We start from the raw sequence: 24382 nt of genomic DNA, 5'->3' as shown, positions 1-24382 counted from the left end.
GTAAGATTTCTTCAGTACAGACTTGATACTGGTGAATTCAGGTTTCTGCAGTCCTTACGCTGGCTGGCCACAGAGTACAAAACTAGCTTTTTTGTGTTATCAGCTCTAGCAGTGAAGGACTGATCAGGGGAGGAGAAGAAGCTCCCTGTTGTGTTGTGCAGGTCATTTTTCTGATGAAGCGGTTATCACAGACTTGTAGATAAAATGCTGATGGTTCATACAATCATTTTTACAATTTTCAACACAATATTATACAAGGCACTAATGATCTAAAAGTGAATAAGACATAGTCCCACCTTCACCGAATTTATACTCAATGACTTTCCATATTTTCAATGTGGTCAGCCTCCATTGGTAGAGAGATGTCCAACATGCTCCAGGCATACAGAAGAAATGTCTTGAAAGGCTTCCTGCAGGAGGCGATGCTTGCTAAGTCTTGAAGGGATAGGTCGGAGGCAGCAAGGACTGGAAGGTGACATTTAGATGGCCCTTGGCAGCCTTGGCAAAGACAGACCCAGTGGAGTGGTGGGATGGAATCCGGACTGCAGTGGGCTGTCCTAGAGAAGTGACCAAGGAGCCAGTGTCTGATGGGCTGACGAACCACAGCAGGAGGCAGGGGAAGCCTAAAGTAGATTTGCTGGAAAGAGAGGAGCTGGTAACCAGAGGGTGAGGTGCTTTCTTTTGAGATTTCAGAGGTAATGACAGAGGCAGGTGAGAGTGTATGGCTGGAAGGAGGAGGAGCAAGTCATTGAGGTGGACATTGGGGAAACTGAGACCGAGGTGTTCATGGCTCATGCATGTGGGTATTGCCATCATCCAAATGATGACAGATACAGGGATGGAAAGGAGGACAATGATCAGAAGATGAAGTTTTAAATAATTGAGTGGAGGTGTCCAAAAGGTGAGAGGAAGCAACACAGAGAGAGGTCCTAAGGACACCTCATGTTCTGACACTCATAAGAAGGAGGTGAGAAGGTTATTGATGGACTTTTGTAGACTTTGGAAGTGATCTATATATGATAGTCTCAAATTTCATCATGAAATAGGAGGAAAACCATCTCCTTAGAAAAGTTTAGAGCTGAGTGAAGATTCTTGAAATAGTTACTGAGAGGAATTGGAATAATAACTCAACAAGGAGAAACAGGCATGAACAGCTGTACCGAGGAACCAGTTGAGTGAGATTGGTTCGTCACCCTGTTCGTCACCTGGGTACTCTGACAGCTGAATAATTGAGCTCCCTGGGGGCTATATGACTGGCTATATAGTGAGAAACCAATAGCTCCTTTTAAAAGAATAGATTTTTTAAAATTAAATTAATATTTGGTTATTGTAGAGAAGTTGGAAAATACAGAAGACTCTGGAAAAGTTTCTATAAATAAAAATGGTCCATCATCCAACCGCTCAGAGATGGTCACTTTTAGCATTTGATGTTTCTTTGCACCATTTATTTTGTGAGAATGTGTCTGTGTATTTGCATAAGTAGTTATACAAACATTTTTTGCAACAGAGGTGGGATTATGTAGTAACTACTTTTTCATGAATTTTCTCCTAGAGTTGACATACCAAAAATATGAAATGGGTAGATTTTTTTCCCCTAAGAATATTGACAAATGTTGCCCTACAAATAGTGACAAGTGTTCAGAAATATACAACCCAGTGAGCCCACACCAATTTTAAAAGCCTCCTATGCTAGCATTTGCTGGAGGAAATCACTTGGGGAGCACTTGGCCACAGCTTTCTTATAGTTTTTTGGTTTTGTTCTTTAAAGGTCTCCTAAGCTCTTAACAATATCAAATCATCTCTTTCCAGGAATGCAAGAAACAACACCAGGAGGTCATATCTGTTTACAGAATGCATCTTCTGTACGCTGTGCAGGTATGCTAACAACCTGTGAAGTATCTGGGTATCCTAAAGAAGTACCACAGCAGGGCGCCTGGGTGGCTCGGTTGGTTAAGCAACTGCCTTCGGCTCAGGTCATGATCCCGGAGTTCCAGGATCGAGTCCCGCATCGGGCTCCCTGCTCGGCGAGGAGCCTGCTTCTCCCTCTGGCCCTCCCCCCTCTCATGTACTCTCGCTCTCTCAAATAAATAAATAAATCTTTAAAAAAAAAAAAGAAGAGAAAAAAGAAATACCACAGCAGATGTCACCCAAAGTCCCATCGTTAAACTAGTAGAACAAATGAAAATTCAAGGAGAATCTTTTGCGTTGAGAAGCTTTAAAATGCTTATTGCTTTGCTCTGGGTTTTGTCAGGAGCCCTACACCATTGATGGAGAGCCGCCTCATCATTTGTTGAGAACCAAAGGAGGATGTGGCTTCTACCCCCACCAGGAGGAGGAGCCTAGGCTTTATTTTCAGGCGTGCCCGTGTTCTTAGAGCAGTCAGCACGGTCTCACCCCATGACTCTTGGTGGCTTGGCTAGCTGGGCTCACATTTGCAACTGAGACCCAGAAACCCTTTGCCTGGCGGCTCTGGTAGACCCAGCCTCATCATCCTCCAGAGGGAAAAGAGTCCCTCTGTCTCTCAGAGAGAGGGACTGAGGGACACTCTCTCTCAGTCCCTCATAGAAATGTGGGGATCAATAGGGCTAACATTCCTTTGGAAGATCTGGGGGGAAAGCCAAGGGCTTCATCTCAGCCAGCCATCACATTCCCTAGGGCTCAGACCGCCAAGACTCAACTTGGGTTCTAATGATTGTCTTTTGTTTGAATTTCCTAGGGCCAGATGGACGAAGATGTCCAGAAAGTACTGAAGCAAATCCTTACCATGTGTAAAAACCAGTCCCAGAAGAAGTAAAATGGATTCCTTGGCAGGACACTGCCCCCTTGTTGTCCATCTTTGCGTTAGATCTGGAGTTGTTGGCAGCCACTGCCATTGTGCTCACTCGTGGTCTGTGCCGTGGCCTCGCAGAGCTTTTTCCCTTTCCAAAGGCAGCTTTCTGAGGACTGGGCCCTGGGGGAGACTGTCCTCAGAACCGCTTAGAGACCTCAGCAGCCGAGGTGACACACCGTGTTACCCCTTCAGACTCCGGAGCTGGGGTCAGCCACACCCAGGGGTCTGGTCCTGGTGCTGGCAGTGGGCACCCTCCTCTGTGGCTGACCGGCTGAGGGGCTTCGTGGTCCCAGAGGGATATGCTGACACCTGCGCTCCACGTTGCTTTCGTTCCCACACTCAGGCCGTGCCATTCAGCACCGGAGGGCTCTTTTTGCCTTTGGTTTCCAATCCTAAAACATGATTCAACTTTTGGCCAAATTAGTCTGGCACTAGTTATGTGGTGCATGCTGAAGAGCCTTTATTGTGATAGCCTGTGGATTTTAAAAGCTCTCATTCCATCATTTCCCCCCATCTGCCTTATATATAGTTCATCACGCTGCTCGCTCCTTGGTCCTGTGGTGTGATGAGACTATTCACTAAAATCTGAAGTTGAAAAACAAAAGCAAATTGTCCTTAGAAGTTATTTTTAAAGCAAATTGTTGACATAGTGCAGATTTTCTATGCAAACTGGCCTCCTGCTGTTATCCGTGAAGCTCAGGAATCCAGACGTTTGTGTTCAACAAGGGACAGTAAACTGCGTGTTTACAGCCAAAAGAAATGCCTCATGGTTCTTCACCTCAATTTTTTTAAAAGTGTTTTTTTTCTCTACAATATTTTTATTGGCTCTTAAAGGTGTTTTCATAGCTAAACCCCTAAATAAGTGAAATCTACATTAGACTCTATTAACAAAGTATTTTTAGGTAACCGTGCTTGTGACTCTTTTTTAAAGCCTAACTTTTTCTTCAGAGTTTTCCGCTATAGCCAAGGGTAGTTATGTATTTATTCCTTTTCCAAACTCAACATGAGCTGCCACCGGTATCCCTAGACATTCTGCCATTGTGTCCTTAGAACTGTAGCACATTTCTGAATACGGTAAATCCTCCTTTCACCCACTGAGTATTTTTGAATGCCCCAGCTCTACCAGTGCCCGTAAAAATGATCTCTGGAAGGACTGTTAGTACCGATCACTTTTCCAACGTTGAAACTAAAAATCCCAATATGGTACACATGACGGTGCATAGCAAAGGTCATGGGGGAAAATATTTCTGTTCACTTTACTTTCAGGTTAAAAGTGTTTTTGAACTTGATCGCAGCTTCCTTATGGCATTGTTCCTAAGGAGGGATGTCAGCTGAGCATGGACCTCTCCGAGGTATATAAAGGAAAGGGCAGAGGCCTGCCCTGACAAGGCCCACGTGCCGTAGGGCCGCCTGGGCACACAGGGTGCTAGGCTGTTTCGGAGGATGTGTTCATCTCTACTGGATGAGGACCAACAACAGCAAAGCAAAAATGGCTTTCAAGCTTGGTGTTACTTTTCTTAAGTTGTGTATAGTTCAGCAGTTTCGAAAATGCTCCAAAGAAATGTGAAAGGACTTTTTGTCACAGCCCTTAATACAAGCAAACCCCTCCTTCCTACCCCCGCACAGAAATGCTGCAGAGTATAAAACTTGAGACATTTTGTAGGACGCCTGACAAAGTGTAGCCTTTTATCTTGTTTCAGGATGCATATTTATTTTAAGTACTCTGGTTAAATATTGAAAAGTTATATGCTGTAGTTTAGCATTTTTGCCTTTGTAATTTACAGAAGGTATTGCAGAAAATAAACTTTTGTTTCATTTTGCATCTGTGTTGTTGATTTTTGGTGCATTCATAAGCATATGTGTATGGCTTCCGAAGAGCAGGTCAGTAGTGCTGGGGTGTGATGGTGTTTTTCGCCCAAGTCACACGCAGTGGCAGGCAGTGGTCCACAGTCTCTCACTATCTGTCACCTCCTTGCCATCTCCTAGCATCTTTAATGTCAGACTCTGACTCCCCCTTCCACTTTAGATGACCCCTCTGATTACCTGGCGCCCACTCAGATAACCCAGGAGAACCCTTATTTAAGGTCAGCTGATTAGCACCTCAGCCCCAAGCATCAGCCCCTAGTGGGCAGCTGTACCCTGGCTCTTCAATTCAAAACTGCCCCTTGGTTGTCTGTAGTCTTTGTAACCATTTGAAAGCTTCCATTAGATAGTTTTTTCTCTTCTTTCCTTTTCCTTTTTTGAAAAGGTAATACATGCACATGCTAAAAAAAAAAAGTCAAATACCTTCTATCAACTATCACATTACAAGCATAATTCATTCCTAAAAAACTCTTTAGGGTGAATTCTCACAGGTTGAATCGTAATTAAAACACCAAATGACTGGACGCCTGGGTGGCTCAGTCAGTTGAGCGTCCGACTCTTGGTTTCGGCTCAGGTCATGATCTCATGGGTTGTGGGATGGAGCCCTGCATCCGGCTCCTTGCTCAGCAGGGAGTCTGCTCGAGAGAGATTTTTCCCCTCTGTCCCTCCCCGCCTCTAAAAATAAATAAATAAATCTTAAAAAAAAAAAAACCCAAACGACAGTGAAATGGATGCAATTATTTAAATAGCTAACATTCTTCATCATAATACAATGGGCCATCTCCCTTCACTCAACACGGTTCTCCCACGTCGGCTTCAGCTCATCACTACACACCGTACATGCTTAATTGGACCTTTAATGCCCCCTCACCCCGAAAACAAAAGATAAATCAATAAAAATAATGCAAATGGCATATGAAGTTATTAACTATTTTAAGTCATCAAGTGCATGCACCCTGTGAGGAGAACTTACTTCAACGGAGGCCAACCGTTCAACTCAGAAGATGATTTCTTGGAGAAACATCACACACAGCTGGGCATTTAACTGAGCTACATCCAAACCAGTCGTCTTAGATGGAAAGAAATGCTTCAGGCCGAAGCTGGGGTATGAAAAGAAACTCCCAAGACTTGATGACTAGATGTCAACTGAAATAAACTGAAAATAAATCTCTCTCCTCCCAGTCCTTAGTTTACCTCTCCAGAGGCAACAGCTATTCAGTTTCTTGGATGACCTGAGACATTCTATGTACCTGTAGGCATAGAATTTAGCTTTCCCCTTTAAATATAGAAGCGTACTTCAGACACTCTTCTGGATCATAGTTTTAAAGATACTTAAGGGGTACCTGGTTGGCTCAGTTGGTAGAGCATGAGACTCGGGGTGGTGAGTTCAAGCCCCGTGTTGGGGGGAGAGCTTTTGTAAAAAAAAAAAAAATACTTAAAATTTCTTGGAGAGGTTGTTCTCCGTTGGCACACACATCTAATTCTTTTTAACTGTTGCATGGTATTTTGTAGTACAGTTGTGCTGTATTTTTAGTTCCTTATTGATGCTTCCAGTCTTTTACAGCCCTAAAAATGATGGGATGACTGTCCTTTGTATAAACGTCTCTATGTACACATGTGAAGACTACTTGACTAATTTTCAAATTGCCCATTTTCACAATAACGTCCATCATGTGCTACAAGAGTGCAGAGAAAAAAAGAGTAGAATAGTGCCTGCATCATCACATTGTGTGAGAAAGAATGGCCTTTTTCTTCACATCGGTTGAATAAGACTCATCAATTTGTTTCCCTTACATAAACTTGAAGACAGACTGCAAAGCCTTTAATAATCAAACCCACCCATCTTCAGATAAACACATGACATGCTGTGTGGGGGAAATGCTCCCAGAACGTGTCAAAGCACAACACTGTGCAACGTGGCATAAATGGAAGGCGAGGTGCTGACAGCAGCAGAAACACTCTCCAGCAAAGATGGGGGTGCTGCTTTGTGAGCAGAGTTAAAAGGCCGACTGCAAGGCAAAGAAGGGGCTGGGCAAAGAAACAGACCAAGGCATTGAATAGCAATTTCTGCTCTGCTCAGGGCCAAGAACTCAAGCATGGGAGTTGCATATTTGTGAAAAAATCGAAGGACAAGAGCTCAACCATGAAGGCTGTGGTGAGGAGGCCATTGGAGCTCATGGGTTGAGATAGCAATCGCTGGGGGTTTCAGCAGATGGAAAGGCTCCCCTGAAGAGCAAGTCCCCAAGAGAAAGAGGTGAGTGCAAGGGAAGACACTCCCGCACGTTCATTATGAACCAAGCCCCAAAATGTGAAGAAACAGTATATATTCAAGTACTGTGACTGGATGTACCGGATTACAAATGGGAGATGTGTAGGGGAGAGAAAGAGCAAGACGGCGCCAAATAATGTAAGCTTTTGAACAGGAGAAGGACAGGTAGTAAGGGTTCCCTATGTCACTTGTGGATGTTTTTAAAACCTAAGCAAATTAAGTCAGGTTAAATACGCTGAGAGGCAGGGTTAACAGTGTATTTATCTGTTAAAGCAGGAGTCAAGAGTCAAAGATTTAAAGATGCTGCACTGCTGGATCCGAAGATGGAAAATGAGGCCACAAAGCAAGGAACGCAGGTGGTCTCGAAGCTGGAAAAGGCAAGAGAACAAAATTCTCCCCAAGAACCTCTAGAAAGAATCAGCCTTGCCCACACCTTGTCTCTAGCCCAGGGACAGCCATTGAAGACTTCTGACCTCCAGACCTAGGACATAATAAACTTGTGTTGTTTTAAGCCATGAAGTTTGTGGTCATTTGTTATGGCAGTAATAGGAAACTGATACACATACTAAGGGGCCAGAATCTCTGCTACTGGAGAGTTCCTGAAGATGATTCCAAGTTTCTTAAGTGTTATTGGACATTGATAATAAGCCAGATACTGTGTTGAATGCTAAAGGCTCGATGGTGAATCATAATAGCTCTCGCCCACAAGGAGTTCACAGCTGATCAGACAGGGCCTGCCACCTGGTAGGTGTTCAGTACTCATGGGTGGGTGGGTGGATATTTAGATGAATGGATGGCCTAGAGGACCCTGTGTGCTTTGCTCCTTTGCTGACCCATTCTTCTGTCTCATTCTTAATTGCCTTTTTGTTCTTCCTTGAACCCACTGAACTTGCTCCTGTCTCAGGGCTTTTGTACTTGCTGTTATGTTAGAATGTTCTTTAATTTGATGTTTGTATATTTGCTCCTTCATTTCCTCTGCTCAGTGCCACCTTGTCAGAGAGGCCCTCCTTAACTACACTAGATAAGTGATGTCCACATCACTTTCTAGATCCTTTATCTGGCTTTATTTTTCTCCAGATAATTTGTCGCTTCCATGTAAGGTGGTTCACCCAGCTGAGGGAGGGAGGGAGTCCTAAAATCCAGCCCACCCTCTGTTCCCCTTAGCAGGGGTCTGAGTCTGGCTGGAGGAAGAGGTTTTTTTTTTTTTTTTTTTTTTTTCTAATTCTCACAAAGTTGTTGCTTACTCCCCTGGCCCTGTGCCTTTTTCTAACTTGCAGAGACATCAGACTATTTACTAGTAACTCTACTTTTCTTCACCTAGTAGAATAGAAGCTCCAGAAGAGCAAAATCTTTGTCTGTTAGCTCACTATTGCTTCCCTAATGCTTAGAACAGTATTGGGCACATAGCACATATTCTTCAATATGCATTTTTTTTTCCTCTGGAGGGATGGACAGATGAATGGGGAGTGTGAGAAACTCACAAAGTGCCGATATAATTGTGAGCGTCAAGATGGGACTGTGGATGGGTAGTATGGGAGCTCAGAAATAAGGTATCTAACCTTGTCTTAAGAGGACAGAAAATGTGTTTTAAGAAATTACACAGTCCAAAGGAAAGTTTATTTGATTTCCTTGTCCTTAAGTTTCACAGTTCTTGCAGTTAAAATAATTTGTTTATTTGGGAATGGAAGAATCTAGAAGTACCCTGTACACATGCTTCCTTTATGTGATTCTGCAATAGCAGTGCTTGTTTCTTCTACTTCAGGATCAAGGGAGGGACTGTGTGAGTGAACACACACTATAAAAGCAAGATTACTAGCATCCCATTCCAGAGTTATTGAACAAACCTAAAGCACATTTACCTGTAACTAAGGTTTATGTTTGGGGACAGGGTGAATATGGCAAGGAAAGGGAAAAAACAGCACACAGGTTTGGAACTCTGAGAGTGTAACATTTTTTTAATTTGACTTCTAATTTTACAGGTGAATTGTTTCTGGTCAAAGCTAATTATTATTATTATTATTATTATTATTATTTAAAGCTTTTATTTATTTGAGAGAGAGGGAGTGAGAGAGAGAGAGCATGAGAGGGAGGAGGGTCTGAGGGAGAAGCAGACTCCCCGCTGAGCAGGGAGCCTGACGTGGGGCTCGATCCCAGGACTCTGGGATCATGACCTGAGTTGAAGGCAGACGCCTAACTGACTGAGCCACCCAGGCACCCCAAGGTCAAAGCTAATTAAACGGAGGTGGAACCAGACTGTCATTTTTAGAATGGGAATTCAGTGCCTGTTCTGGTACCTCACTTCACAATGATGGGCAGAAGCTGGTGTTCAGGAACCAGAAGTTACATTTCATATACTTAGAAACAACCTCCCAGCCAATTCCTAAAATGAAAACATTAAAACTTTTCAATTTGATGAAGACCAACTTAACAAGGGTAAGGGGAATCAGTGTTAGAGAACAGGAAACCAGTTCTTCCTTTTTATCCCCATATGTGTTAAATATTGTTCATAGAGTTACAAAAATCTGTGGTTTGCCACCAGAGAATCCTGGGAACTGGGAGGGGTTGTAGAAAGCAAGTGGTAACAGATACTCTCATTGTATGAGCAAGAAAACTAAGACTCCACACAGAGTCAAAACCAGAGCCCTGAAATCTTGAGGCGGAGTTCATTGCTCTCATCCTTGTTCCATGTTGGGAGTTCTCTTAGGGAACAGAATAAAGGGGGTGGGATCCTTCTAAAATTTTGGCACAGGATCTTGAGGGTACAGATTTAAACCTTAAGTTAACATGCGGTTCAGGTTTCACATAAGAGAAGCAAACTCATTTAAATAGCTCCTCCAACCTAACTGCAGAAAGTCTATCTTGGCATTCTTGGATCAATAGCAAACTTCAACCTGGAACTGGAAAGAACAAACACCAAATGTAAACACCACCTTTCAAGTTCTTAGTAAATATTTTCCTTCTCTACCAAACCTGCTTTTCCCCCCCTTTTGTTTTTTTAAAACGAGGACATACCATCTTCAACTTGACTTGTCATAGGCCCCTTGTTCACCGTAGGGTTTGTGATAACACCCTCTGCACAAGGCTGCGGATCTGGTGCTGTTGGTTTGGGTACTGGCCCCAACTGCCCTGCACCTGTCAGATCTGAATTATTGTTATTATTGTGTATTTCAGGCTCCTGAAGAGGAATGGTATAAGAATACATGCTGCATAAACTAGGGCTATGTGGTGTTTGCCAAATGTGCCCCATTCCTCGAAAATATTGTTGGAACTGCTAATCAGTAGTAGAACTAGTGGTCCATTCCTTAAAGTACTCATTTCGGGCACTCCACTTTCCTGATCAAGCATAGCTCAAATCTTACCGGGAGAGGAAACACAGACGGTGCTGACACCATCAACAGTTACATCTGAGCCTTTCCTCTCCAGTCCGGAGAGCCAGAACACCCGGGGGACTTCGGGGGTGCAGGGTGCGCGGAGGGGCGCCCAATCGGGCGCCCATTTAGTCCAGTACGCCGCAGCTTTAGGTAGGTGGGGTCCTGGAGCCCGGCGCCCTCTTCCATCCTGCGATGGGATTTCTCTCCTCTTCCAGCATCTTCATACCTGAGAGCTAAAGTCCTTCCGAAAAACAACAGGTGACGATGCAACCGCAGCAGAAGGGTGTTTGGGGACGAGCCTGAGGCTGAGCGAGTCACGCCCGCGGAGACCGGAAAGCCCAAGCGTCCTGCAGAAGCGCCCGGGAGTGGCCCGGGGATTTTCCGGGGCCGGAAGTGCCCCGCGTCGCCATGGCTACAGGCGCCGACGCTCCCGGTTTGGGAGCGGCGTTCCGTTCCCATGGCAACCCCATTGTCTCCCGAGCCGGAACCCGGGCTGCGCGCGCGCCTAGCCGACCGCGCGGACAGCCTCGCTTCCGCCGGGCACCTGTGCGGCGCCCTGAACGAAGTCCGCCGAGGCCAGGACGCCGACGCCGCGCGAGGAAGCCGAGCTCTCCGGCTGAGAGAGCCCGGACGGCTAGTTTCGCGGCGTGGCTTCTCTGCCCTTGGCCAGGTGGGCGGCCCAACCCCTACCTCGCTGCTCCCCGCCTGTGCTTTTCGAGTTGGAGCCTCTGTGGCACCACCCGCAAGAAAGAAGCCTCAGGATGCTCACTTGGGGCTCAGGATGTGGCTCAGGGTTTACGAAGTTGCGGTGAAAGGAAGAAGGAAGCGATTTGAGTTTGAGAGAGGGGCCAAAGTGTGGTATTCTAATTTATTCAGAGCCGTATAGCACCTCATAGAACAGAATTTAGGAGGTTGGGAACTCAAAACTCCTCTCCCTGGCCATAGTTTTGAAAGTAGAGATTAGAAAGAGAAATTAATCTCCTTCTGGTGTTTGGATTGTGGATGTGCTGGAGCCTGTGTCAGCGAGAGCCACTCAGGGCTCAGATGGGAAGGAATGACATTCTGCAGGGTGAAATGAGGAGCGACTTGGTGGGTGTTCATGTTCAGTGCATAACTGTGCATTCTGTTTAGATTTTATTTAAAGGGAGAGCCATGAGAATTGAATTTCACAAATAATTATAAATCAGATGTTTGTCATGAGATTTCAGTCATTTCCCCCCTCAGCTAAGGACAATACCCAAACAGACGCTGTGTGTTCCTTAACTAGTACCTCATATTAAATAGTGGGATGGCCCTAGGGACAAAGAGAAGAATTAACCAATACGATGGCCATACTTCATTTAATGCTTAGAACTGGTTGCTTTGCTTGGATCCATCTGGCAAAAACAATATCTGACTTGAGTAGGAGAACATAGTTTTGATGATTCGGGAGCTGTAAATATACTGGCTTTGAGGGTGTAAAAAAAAAGTCAGGGATTTTGGAGGTACTCTGGAGTAGGAATTAGGGGAAAGAAATTTAATTCAGAGGTTTAATTTGGCAAATGCCTTTAATTTCTGCCTTCTAGGTGTCTCTACAAGAGTGAGGATAGTCTATTTATGGATTTCAGATGGGTTATGTATTTGGGCAGTTTCAGTTTAATGTTAATAGCATCCAACAGAGGGAAAATAGAAGACTTCTAAGCCTTTTTTTTTTTTTTTCCCAAAGCCAACCTGACTTGTGATTCTTGGTAGGACGAAGATGCAAGCCAGCCCCATCCACATTCCAACTGTCAGCAATGACACCGACTGGGATTTCTGCTTCCACCGGTAAGTACCACAGAACCTTGACATCACAGTCACTGGCCTGGAATAACGATTCTGCTATACAATCCATTTGTAATTGTGCAACCTATGCGAGAAGGAACATAATTGTTTTTTCCTAACTGAAGGGAAATTTTATTTTTTATAGATAGGTTAATTATACCAAGATTGATAAAGTCATGGAGAATTAAATTTAACAAAGATAATGAGTAAATTAAAATTGTTTTATGAAATAAAGAGACAATAAGTAAAATTTTCACATCATAATAGCTAATAGTTATTGAGCAAATACTTTGTGCCAGGCACTGTTCTAAGTACTTACATGAAGTCATCTATTGCCCCAACATCCCTGTACTGGTAGTACTATTATACTATTATAATTTTATAGCTAAGGAGTATGAATCAAAAAAAAGTTAAGTAATTGGCCCCAAATCCCACAGCTAGTGATTCAAACTGGGCGCCTGGATTGCAGAGTCAATTCTTTAACCACTTTTCTATACCAGGGTTTCCCAACCTTGGCACAATTGACATTTTGTCTTGGCTAACTGTTGTAGAAGGCTGACCTATGCATTGTAGGATGTTTAGCAGCATTTCTGGTCTCTACCCAGTAGATGCCAGTAGCTCTGTCCCAGTAATGACAAACGAAAATGTCTCCAGACATTGCCAAATGTCCCCTGGGGCCAATATCACCCTTGGTTGAGAACCATTGATCTATACCAATGCTATCAAATAGGAATATAATGCAGGTCACAAATGCCAGCCACATATGTAATTTAAAAGTTTCCAGTAGCCATATTAAAAAATAAAAAATAGGTAAATTGAATTTTAATACTGTATTTATCTTAATATATCTAGAATATTTTAAAAAATAAGTAGTGAAATATTTTATATTTTTTCTTCATGCTAAGTCTTTGAAATTCAGTGTGTATTTTATACTTATAGCACATCTCAATTCAGATTAGCCACATTTCATGTGCTTAATTTTAGTAGTTTTGTACCGCCTCATAAAATATCCTGAGGTTAAGGGTTGTATAACTTTAAAAATTGAAGTTAAGATGTAGTGTTCACAGTGGAGTATCTTGGAAGTATTCAGATAATACATATTTATTATTACTAGTCTGAATTCATATTTATGATGGCAATATATAGAATAAGTTGTAAACCTGGCAAGACAGACCTTTCATTCAACCTGCCTATTCTTTTTATTCTGACTATTATTTTATCTTTCAAGAAATCTGACTGGTCAGTATTCTCCAGTCATTTTTCTAATCTTTCATGACAAAATGTTCAAAGCTAGTTTAGGTCTTTGCATTCTCAAGTCATTTGTCAAGACCTCAATGTTTCTCCTTGCTTTGAGGTCGCTGTTGTTGAAGCTTGCTACTTTTGGTCTCAGCTTAATTTTATTGAAGGCTGAACTTAAAATATTTAGGGCTTATAATTTTTAAGATCCATAATTGGCAGTCTCTTTGGTGATCCCAGTAGATTGAACTTCTGCTCCAGGTCTTTGAAATATGCAGCCTAAGCAAAATCTTCTATTGAGGGACTAAATTTTCTGTTAGTTTTCTTGACTTAGGATCTTTTGCCACAGATTCCCTCTACCTTCAGTATTTTTCAAGTGTCCTAAAGACTATGTTTTCTTTCAAGTGTCCTAAAGACTATGTTTTCTTTTTTCACTCATTTGTGCATCATTTAACAAGCCATTATTTATCTTTAAGCCAGGTATCAGAGTTTCAGAAAAAAATGAGATTTAGCCCTGGCCCTGGTGCAGTTTATTTGCTAGAAGGCAAAGACGACTCAGAAACAAAACAAAGGAATTTTGAAAACGTGACTATAATGTGATTTGCACTATAGTAGAAGTTTGGAGGAAATTTTTGCAAGTCCTTTGGAGGGTGTCTCTACTTGCTACTTTAGTATGGGACTCCAGCAGAGGTGACAACTCCAGCAGAGGTGACATCTGGGTTGGGTCTTGAAGGAGGAGCATTAACTCACCAGGCAGAGAGGAGGTAAGCTTAGCACCTACCTTCTGATCACCTTGCATCAGCCATGTTCTCTGGCTTTTCCAGAGTTTGCATGTCTTCTGAAAGCACACTTCTGTATGGGAACAGAAGGTGATTTTGCCAGGCCTGGGCCTGAAGAAATGTTGCTGTCCTGTCCACGTGACATGTGCCTCTGGGTAGGTTATTTAGAACGGGAAGTCTGGATGGATGTTAACATGTCATTTCTCAAACCTAGTGTAAAAGATTACACTTGACATTTGTTTTTCTTCTTCTCCTTTTTTTTTTTTACAGTGAATATTTATTACTTATCTAATCAGTGGAAAAGGAAGATAAATTTTATTCTTAAAATTATGTAGTGGTTGAACTTTTAAAAGTTGTACAACTTTTAAAATTGTATATACAAAGGTGATTCCTTTGGGAGACTTGTTTATAATTAAACATTCTGTTCTGCTCTTAAGATTTCAGAATTCTGTTTTTTCTGGATCACTTTGATTTTTCTGGCAATGTTAAGATGTGGTTATGTCTTTTTTGTGTAAGATTATCTCCTTTGACTTTTATCCTTACCATTTCCAGTTACCCATTCATAATCATGTTCAGCATTGAAGTCAGAGATCTACACTGTGCATGTGAGACAGTAGAGGGGGCAGGAAGGAGAGGGGGGCCTGAGGGGTGGGAGGGAGAGGGGGGTGAGAGGGAGAGAGGAGGCAGGAAGGAGAGAAGCAAGTGGGGAGTAGGGAGATTTTTCAATCCACTCAGCTTTTTTTTCAACACATTTATTTCTAATACAACTGAGAAGGCCATTTTGCTTCTGAATCTGCTCTTGACTTTGTGGAGTTCCCTCCCTCTCCTTATTGGGACCACATCCTCCTTAGTTAGTTGGCCAATACTTTTAAGAAATACGAAAGAGGACAGTGAAGTCTTGCCTCAAACTGTTAATTCCCTTCCCATTATTTCATTGTATAGATTTTCTTTCCTGGTTTGGATCAGAATTTTAGAATGAAAAAGATCTTTGAGATCTTCCAATTCAACACCTTCGTTTTGGAGCTAATAAAATAATAATAGCTAATATTAAAATAGTACTTACTAAATAGCAGGCACGATGCTAAGTGATTTATGAGTATTATCTGATTTAATCCAGTCACCTCCTCTGATTGACCTCATTTTACAAAGAAACAAATAATAACTTGCCTAGGGTCATATGGTTAGTGAGTAGCAGAGCTGGGACTCTGAGGGAGGTGGGTGGTTTAACAAATCTGTTTCATTTGAATCACCACATTGCTGTCCTGATTCTGGGCTTCAAGGGAGACGCGAGCTTATCCCCAGACTTTATTCCTTCAAGTTTCTGATTGAGCGCATATCCCTACCCCCCATTTGTTCTTCAACTTTAACTGGTTTGAGATACACAGAGGTCAAATCTGAATCCACGTCCCTCTCTGGTATCTGCAGGTCTCAGCAAGCCGAGATCCCAGCATACCAGCGAAGAGAAGAATTGTGTTCCTCTAGTGGGTCTGGAGAGAGTGAAGAAGACACTACAGCCAAGGAGGAGAAGACCATAGGCTGCATGTCTCTTCCTAAAGAGAAATTGGCCCAATCCCGGAAGAAAATAGCTCAGCTGATTAAGAAAAAAATGGTAAAACAAAAAGCCCACGAGGTTTTAATTTCCCTTTAAAAATATGTCCAAGATGACAGAAGCTCTGCCTTCAGTGGACATTGAAGTACTCAAAGTAGGGGAAGTTGTTATATTTCTTTATAAGCAGAAGAAAACAAGGCAGAGCATAGTGGGGTAGCCACCCTGCCTTCGGGTTCCACACCTGGGTCACTGTGCATTCTTCCATGGAAGGTTTGTGCTCCTGGCTTTAAATTGAAAATGAATGTTTTGTTCTTTGTGTTGATGTTTGATTACCTTTAATTAAAAAAATTTTTTTTTTAAATTTCTCCTGAAATGTTTCAGAATGAGATCCCTTGGGTAACAAGAAGGCCAGGTTAGTGAGGCAGGAGGCTGAGAACAAGGGTAGCCAGGCTGAGGCCCAGGCTCAGATGCCAGTGGTTCAGTGGACTCATAAGCAAACTAAAGCACCAGAAAGGGGAGGTTGCAACAGAGGTCAGAGTCCAGAGGTGCATTTCTCAGAGCGAGGCAAAGACTTGGTAACTAGGACCTCAGAGCAAGTGCTATTAATAGAATGTTCAAAATCCGGGAGCCTGAGATAGGATGACAGTGACCTTCATTATTAGAACACAGGCACCAGCATGTTCCTGGAGCATGATTTATCCACTGAGGAATTCATACACTGACTTCCTGGCCAGGGAAAAAAAAGAGCTTGAAATGTGTAGAGGAAAGGTCTGTAGATGGCTTTAGGAAAGGCCAAGAGACACCTCACAGGCAGATGATAGAAGCTGACACCCCTACTTGGATAGATCTATAAATTTACCTCTGTAAATCATCCAGAGGACTTGCAGAGGACAGTCATCTTGGCCTGTACCCATTCATATTTCACAGACCTGGGCTAGAACCTTCGCTTTTAGAAACAGACAAGTACCATCTGCCATAGAATACAAGTGTGGGTTTTTAAGGCTTGACAACTCCTTGGCCAGTTTGGATAATGACTAGAGTTGGAAGCGGAACCTACAGATGAAAAGGGACTCAGGAGACTGATCTCAACATACAGACAGGCAGACTGTAAAAAAAAAAAAAAAATTAGATTTATGAGGTAATTATTAGATTTATGAGACTGGATATTTAATATTACAGAATTATTAATATTTTGGTGAGAGTGGTTTTCTGGTTTATATGTCTAAGTCCATATCTTTGGGAGATACTTATGAGATATGAAATGATTTAATATCTGATTTTTCTTCAAAATAATAGGGTGGGGGATAGATAGGAAACAAGATTGACCATGAGTAGTTACCTCATGAAACTAAGGGAGCCCTTCTCCATGCTATTTTTGTATATTGCTGAAGTTTTTCACAATAAAAGGTTAAAGGAAGTCACTCTGGCTACGATGTTGAGAGTAGACCGGGGGCGGGGTGCAAGAGTGGGAGCAGTTAGAAGCGGCTCTTGTGGTCAGCTGGGTGAAAGGTGAGGGTGGTTTGAATCAGGTACTCATGGCAGAAGTGAGGAGCAGAGCTTAGTGTGAGGACTTAGGAATAAGGGACAGCCACCAGGCCTTGCTGGATTGATCATGGGGTGGGAAGGGGAGAGAAGAGGAAACGACGACAGGTGAATTCAGCCCTCTATTCCTGTGAGAAGAGCCTGGGCTAGAGCTTTCCCTCCTTTCCAAAAAGCATAATGACGTCTTTGCTCTCTGCAGAATACCCAAGCAAACAAGGAGCTGATTCGCTGTGTCATCCTTTCTCGCATTATTTTTGGGGAAGAACACTGGAAATGTGCACAGGCTGTGGCCAGCCTGGCTTACGGCTACCTGACACTGAGAGGTACATGGATTCCCCCACTGGGTCTGGGTGGGCCAGCCCGTGAGAGCCAAACTAAGCCAGCCTACAAGCATGGGGGTGGGGATGACAGGCGGTGGGGGGAGGGCCCTTCCTGCCCCCAACTCACATCTCAGCAAGAGGCGGGAAAGTCCATGGATGAGGCAGGCAGTGTGGCAGGGATCTTAGAAATAAAGATAATGATGATAGCTAATTTACTGAATGCTTAGCATGTACCAAGCTAGTCTCCTTTAGTCCTCATAATACCCCTTGGAGGGAGATACTGTTATTGTCCATAGTTTACAGATGAGGGCAAGGAGATACAGTGGGCCCAGGACAATAAGAGAAGTTCCAGCCACAGGTCCACAGGGGAAGGACAGGCAGGTATGTACACTCAGCATCAGGGCGAGTGTCCCAGTAATAGGACCTGAATTCTGTGTACAGAACTCAAGTTCCTGGAAGGTCTGGCTGAGAAAAAGACCAAGCCCTCATCCTAGAGAAATGGTGCTTTCTGGAAGGTATTCTGTACAGAAGAACAAGATCGGGAGGCATTTGCTAACACTGAAGCCCAAGTGTAAGATCCACGAGGGCAGGAACTTGGCAGTAGAGGCTCAGTAAATATTTGTTCAGATGGACTGAGGCCAGAACATATCTCTGGAACTAAGGATAGGGTCAGCTCAGGGCTTTGTGCCTGTGACCAGCTGGGCCGTCCTGCACGAACTACACACACTTCTGCCATGGATCTCTTTGTACACATTCACATGTGCTTTGTTTATACGCCTCTGTCTCTGAAACAGAAGCTCCCTGAGAGCAGGGACTAGGTCTCCCCTATAACCTAATACAGTCTCTAGTACACAGTATGGATCAGCAGATGTCACTGCTTGATAGAATTGAGCCACTGGCCTAGGACTTCTTCAAGTACCCCTTGGACCTGGGTCTTCAGGTAGGGCCTAGCTTACCTAACAAGTAAGTGATTTAAGGGCCTGAGAAGATTTGAGGGCTACAGGGGAAGGTAACCAATATACCTGGGTCATAAGGAGCCTAGATATCAGAAATCAGAGCTTGAGAAATTTAAAATGGAATTCAATTTATTATTAACCTCTCTAACTTATAATTCTGTTAACCTCAGAACATGTGTTCCTTCTTAGGGCTCCTTGGGGCCTTTTGAGCTCATGTTTTTAATGAAACTTTAGATTCCTTTGGCCATTGATGTGGCAAGCCCGTGAGTGGTTGACGCCGGGGGTGGTGAAGCAGTGGGCCACGGTGAGGTCGCATTGGGGCTCTTCCAGGCCTTAAGCACACATCTGTTGTATTCCGAGAGAAGGCCGACATGGCTAAGGAGAGGAGGGGTCCTCACTTCCTGGCAGAACAGGCTACCACTTGTCTGTGAGATTTAAGGGACATCAGGAAGGCCTTCAGCAAAAGAAAATCTTCTTCTAATGGAGCTACATTATTCTCCATTTGGAATTTCTCTGTTTCATTCAGGCTGATCTCCGCATACACTCACTGCCTTCATAAGAGTACAAATTTAGCTTTGTGCCATTTTAGCCCTTTAAACGTGAGAAGTCTGGTGGCACTGTGCTAGACACACACAGTGTATGAATCAAGACTGCTAGTCCCTGCCCTCTGGAAACATACAGAGATCTTAGAGTAGGAAGGGACAGGTTATCATAGACGCAGGGACACAGTTCTGGGGAAACAAATGAGGCAGATCAGGGGTTCTGATCAGAACTGGTCAGGGAAGGCTGCAGAGAGAAGGTAAAATTTGTCTTCTCTTTGAAGGACCAGGATAAGTTTGCCAAGTAGATTTCAAGGGGGTAGAGAACCCAGAGTTGGCCCTCTGCATGTGTTGATCCGAGGAGTGGGAGGTGAGAGGGACTCTATAAAACTCCTTACACAGAACACTGTGGACCCACAAGGTTAGGGTAGAACAGAAGACATCTCAGGACAGATGGGTCTTGCCCGGCAATGGGACCAGAAAGTTAATCTGGGCCCAGGTATCAAGGAATTTGGGGAGTTATTAAAAGATTTTGAGTGAGGTGGTGACATGATCAAGCTTATGCTGTGAAGTGAGAAACTCTGCAGGATGGGTTGGTCTGATAGAAAAAGTAGAGGTGCAGAGCAGTTGGGCCGTTATCCTGCCAGACAAGAGTCGCTGGAGGCATTGGCCATGGCAGTTGGAATGCGGCAGAAATGACACGCAGAATTGGTGACATGTAGTGGGCAATTACATATGGGGTGAGAAGCTGAGGGAAGAGCTGGATGGAATAGGGCTTGACCTGGATGGGTCGCTGAAATAGGGAGCTGAAGAGGAAGAGGAAGCCGATGGGGGGGCAGGGAGGAGAAGCCGCTGAGTTTGGTTTCAGACAGGCCAGATCATTGCCGGTGGGAGGTGGCCATGGAGCATCATGGTGAGATATTCGGTAGGAAAAGTGGAAAGTGGAGCCAGAGCTGGGGAAGGATGTCAGTTTGGGAGGGATCCACACATAGGGACAAGCTGAGGCCAAAAGAGTGGATGAACTTCATCGGCAAAAGTAGAGAGGGAAAGAGGGCAGAGGAGAGAAGAGGGGAGAATGAGAGCATCGGGAAGGCCGTGGAAGCAGAGCCAGCAGAGGGGTAGAAGGACCAGGAGGGGCCGTGTCAGGGAAGAGAAGGGGTTTCAAAAAGAAGTGCAGTATGGTTCCAGCAGTTTCAGAGAGAGTTCGGATGACGGGAAGGCCGAAGAGAGACCTGTGGATTTGATAGTTGGCAAATCATGGGTGCTTGGTTCGGCATCGACAAGTACACTTCCTGAGCCCCAAGAGAGCCCAGGTTCAGCCAGGCTGCCTCGGAGATTTTTGCTGAACTTGAGCCTTGCAGTGATGGCAGCTTGAACTGGAGAAGGCACCACCAGTGTTTGCGGGGGACACCGGCCCGAGCCTGGGCCAGGCCAGGGGCTGCCTCCCTGTGTGTGGAGAGATTATCGTGGTAGGTCTGTGGAAGGAAGTTGGTCCTCATCTTCTGAAATCAACCTGTTTCATGAACAATCACAGATGGACTCTGAGTTTTACTTTTCCAGTTAGATTCCAAGTTGGGTCAAGATAGGCAAACAGGTTATATCACAGAAGATGATGAGAACACCATCCTTTTTTCTCTGATTCACAATTCTTCCTGCCACACAAGTGGAGAACCACTGTTGGGGTGGTATGTTGGAGGGGAAAAAAATGTTTTCCTTTTACAGGAAGATTTGTTTGTTTTTTCTAGATGGGAAAAACAATGTCCTGATGAGACAAAATGCCTACGTCATAGAACAGTATCCACCCTTGAACCCAGACTTTCTTTCTTTTCTTTCTTTTTTTTTTTTTTAAATGATACAGACCTTGCTATTTGGGGAATATAGAGTACAAAGGTTTTTTTGTTTTGTTTTGTTTTTTAAAGATTTTATTTATTTATTTGACAGAGAGAGCACAAATAGGGAAGCAGCAAGCAGGGGGAGTGGGAGAGGGAGAAGCAGACCCCCACTGGGAGCAGGGAGCCCAACGCGGGGCTCGATCCCAGGACCCCGGGATCATGACCTGAGCCGAAGGCAGACGCTTAACGACTGAGGCACCCAGGCGCCCCTAAAGCCAAACTTTGTGAAACCTAACCTAGCGTTTTTCAGAGTAGATTATGATTGTGACCTTTTCTTGAGAATAACCTCTTATTTCAGCTATAGTACTTACCCAGTCTTTCCCTGTAACTTTTTTTAAAGTCTATGGTCCATGGAATAAAACAACCTAAGCCTTGAAAAATCACAAACCTCCAAGAGGGATGAAGTGCCTGCCAAGTTCCACTTAGTTTTGTTGTCATTAATCCTCAAGTGCTTTAAAATGGGCAGAATTTATGAGCCAGCCTTCTGTGTAGGCAGGATGGATGCGTCTGTGCATGTTCATGCCTTGCTGCGTGTGTGTGTGTTTTATAGCCATCAGACCTTCTTGCCTCATTTCCCTGCAAGCCTTTTCCAGCCCTGGGGGTGGGGGTCAAGCCAAAAGGCTGATTTCTCTCAGTAAATGGTCTTCCAGTGAGTATTTACTGAGGGACTTAAATATTTGCAAAACCATAAAGAGCACTGTGGGAAATACAACATACAGAAGGCACAGTCTTTGCCTTCAAAGAAGTCACAACGTCGTGTGGAAGGTGAGCTACATACAGACATAGTTATGGTAGAAGGCACCATAAGGCAAATGCCACGTAATTGATTTAAATACAGGGTTTTGGGGAAGTTGGGTAGAATTACTTCTGGCTGAGGTGGTAAGTGATAGACTCAGGCGGGAAGTGCCATTCAAGAAGACCCTTAAAGAAGGGACAGGGTTTGGGTAGACAGAAAGGGTGAGCACTTCTGGTGAAGAAAGGCCTGGAGGGATGAGAGCACAACGTGTATCTAGAAAGCAGTGGGCAGGCTGTCTAGCCAAGGGCACACTGTTAAGAGGAACCTGAAAAGGAGGGTATGTTGGCAGACCACGGTGGGTTTTATATACAGGCTAAGGAGTTTGTGATTTATTTGGTAGACAAGGAGGATGACTGGAGATTTTCCAGCAGGCAGATAAATACATCCAAGAGTGATTTTGGAAAGGTTAATCTAGCAATGATAGCCAGCAGGGAAGCTATCTGGTGATCTAGATGTAACACTGTGCTGGTGACAAATGGAATGAATGAGAAGGTAAGGATTTAAGAATCTCTGAAGGACAGATACATTCATCTTTTATCTTTCTGGGAGTTTTTCTTAAGTACACACTTATAAAAGAACAAGGATAAGATCATCCTTTGCGGGGTGCCTGGGTGGCTCAGTCGTTAAGCGTCTGCCTTCGGCTCAGGTCATGATCCCAAGGTCCTGGGATCAAGCCCCACATCGGGCTCCCTGCTTGGCAGGAAGCCTGCTTCTCCCTCTCCCACTCCCCCTGCTTGTGTTCCTGCTCTATCTCTCTCTTTGCCAAATAAATAAATAAAACTTAAAAAAAAAAAGATAATTCTTTGCAGCATTGTTTATAACCAAAGTCCGCATTACCAGAGGACTAATAACCCACAGCAGGTTATATGCAGCTTTAAAAAGGGCATGAGGAAGCACCGTATACTACTAGGGGAAAAACTGCTGGATGCATCTTCAGGCAAAAGAGAATGTACAACACAGTATGGGGTTTACTATGCCTCATTTTGTGTAAGAAAGAAGGGGAGAGAATCTGTGCTTATGTTCACATAAAGAAGCACTGAAGGATACCCAAGACAGAAGCAAAAACAAGTTACCCAGGGGGGCCTTGCAGTGAAAGGGAACAAGAGTGAGACCCCCTCAACGTTGACCTTGTCATAGAATTTTAACTTTAGAGCTATGGAAATGTATTACCTATTCCCAAATAACCTTTTTTTTAAAAAAAAAAGACTGTGAAGGAAGAATTGGCAGGACCTGATGTTCAATTTGGGGTTGAAGAAAAGTGAGGCCCAACAATGACCTTGAAGGTCAGACCCCTGCGGGCGCCATAAAAACACTGGGCAAGAAGGGGAGCGCACTGGGGAGAGGAATGGTGGGTTCAGGTTTTGGTGATTTTGAATTGCAATAGAGAAATCCACAAGCACACTTTCACTTGGTGCTTGGAAATTTGGGACTAGAACTTGGGAGGACAGGAGGAGTATCGTACGCATGGAGGAAGATTTGAGAGCGGAACTGGGGAGGGGAAGTGGGAAATTATAAGCATGGAGGCCAAGGTGGACGTCCTAGGGATTGTTAGAACTTCTGAGAGGGAGAGAGAGAAGAAAAGGAAGAAACTGAAAGACCCTTGGAGAAGGGAACAGAGGACCCTTGGAAAGAGTTAGCAAAGAAGCAATGAGAGAAGGTTTATAAAGGAGAACTGAGTTGGTGCAGTGTCCTCAGGGCCAAGAGAAGCCAAGCAGCTAAGAGCGTCTGACTGAGAAACTTTGCCTGGATTTATTTAGTAGGAGATCTTTGGGGGCCTCAGCAGAAGAGTTTGTGCAGGGTGGTTGGAGCAGAAGCCGGATCCCAGGCATGAAGGAAGGGAGTGGGGGCCAGGAGGCCAGACTACATGGGCTCCTTACTACGTACTGAAAGGAATGAGGGAAAAGAGGGTCACTGGCGAAGGTAGAAGAGTCACGTGAAGATAATTTTAGAAGAGAAGGAGACAGAGCTTAGGCAGTGAGGAAGGAGCCCTTTTGAGAGAGAGTTTGGAGGTTTTAAGAAATAGAGCAATTGATGAAACGGGGTTCAGGAGTCAATAACACGAGAGAACACGGGGCCTTTGCAAAGCAGGGTGTAAAGTTTGCTGCTTGGCAAACTAGAGGAAGGGACGGGAAGGGGGACTCGGTGGTGGTGGCCCGAATGAGCCCAGTGCTTCAGCGGCTGAGCGAGGAAAGCCACCCAACAACAGGTGCTTTGTCACCTATTGCCGAACTGCTGTCCAAGAGTCTAGGAAGGAGAATATAGTGACATGTTTCCTGATCTATTGCTTATTATTAATGAAGCAATAAATGAATCAGCCTGTTATTACTGGGCACTTTCTAGGGATCCTGGGCTCTATTATAAGTGTTGCAAAATACAGAAAAAAGAAGCATAAGTCACGAACCCTACCTTCCCTGTCCAGTTGGTTGAAAAAACCAAAACGGTACAGAAATAACAGGGAATGATAAGAACCGGGCGAGCTGACCTGCAGGAAACCATTAATGCCTGCCAGCAATGACATTGCATTTGAGAATGCAGCCTTTTGCAGAGATTCTCTAAGCAGCTCTATGACAAAGGTCCAGAGTAAGGACAAATATAATAAATTGCTTAGGAGAATGGCCCCTCGTGGTAGTAGTAGCA

General features: G+C 44.1%; 2 protein-coding genes across 20 annotated transcripts in view; both read left to right on the top strand.

The window, feature by feature from the left end:
• The window catches only part of RAI14 (retinoic acid induced 14), a 135489-nt gene extending 132676 nt beyond the window's left edge, over positions 1 to 2813 (top strand). For 9 of the 10 annotated variants that reach the window (XM_027606929.1, XM_027606924.1, XM_027606931.1 and 6 more), the window contains 2 exons: positions 1810 to 1875; positions 2717 to 2813. In XM_027606929.1, the coding sequence (XP_027462730.1) occupies positions 1810 to 1875; positions 2717 to 2794 (144 nt within the window). In that variant the 3' untranslated portion in view covers positions 2795 to 2813. The remainder of the gene's footprint in view (positions 1 to 1809; positions 1876 to 2716) is intronic. The other variant, XR_003522326.1, reaches the window with a different exon arrangement.
• Positions 2814 to 10817: 8004 nt separating this feature from the next.
• Positions 10818 to 24382, top strand: part of TTC23L (tetratricopeptide repeat domain 23 like) — a 49983-nt gene continuing 36418 nt past the window's right edge. For 7 of the 10 annotated variants that reach the window (XM_027604763.1, XM_027604757.1, XM_027604762.1 and 4 more), the window contains exons 1-4: positions 10818 to 11003; positions 12039 to 12139; positions 15577 to 15760; positions 17442 to 17565. In XM_027604763.1, coding sequence (XP_027460564.1) covers positions 12072 to 12139; positions 15577 to 15760; positions 17442 to 17565 — 376 coding nt within the window. In that variant the 5' untranslated portion in view covers positions 10818 to 11003; positions 12039 to 12071. Of the gene's footprint in view, positions 11004 to 11035; positions 11423 to 12038; positions 12140 to 15576; positions 15761 to 17441; positions 17566 to 24382 lie in introns of those variants that run through there. The other 3 variants (XM_027604760.1, XM_027604761.1, XM_027604759.1) reach the window with 3 other exon arrangements.

The sequence above is a fragment of the Zalophus californianus genome, chromosome 5, assembly GCF_009762305.2.
Source record: "Zalophus californianus isolate mZalCal1 chromosome 5, mZalCal1.pri.v2, whole genome shotgun sequence".
Classification (NCBI taxonomy): domain Eukaryota; kingdom Metazoa; phylum Chordata; class Mammalia; order Carnivora; family Otariidae; genus Zalophus; species Zalophus californianus.
Note: the sequence above shows the minus strand (reverse complement) of the source record. Positions and strands in the feature narration are given on the sequence as shown.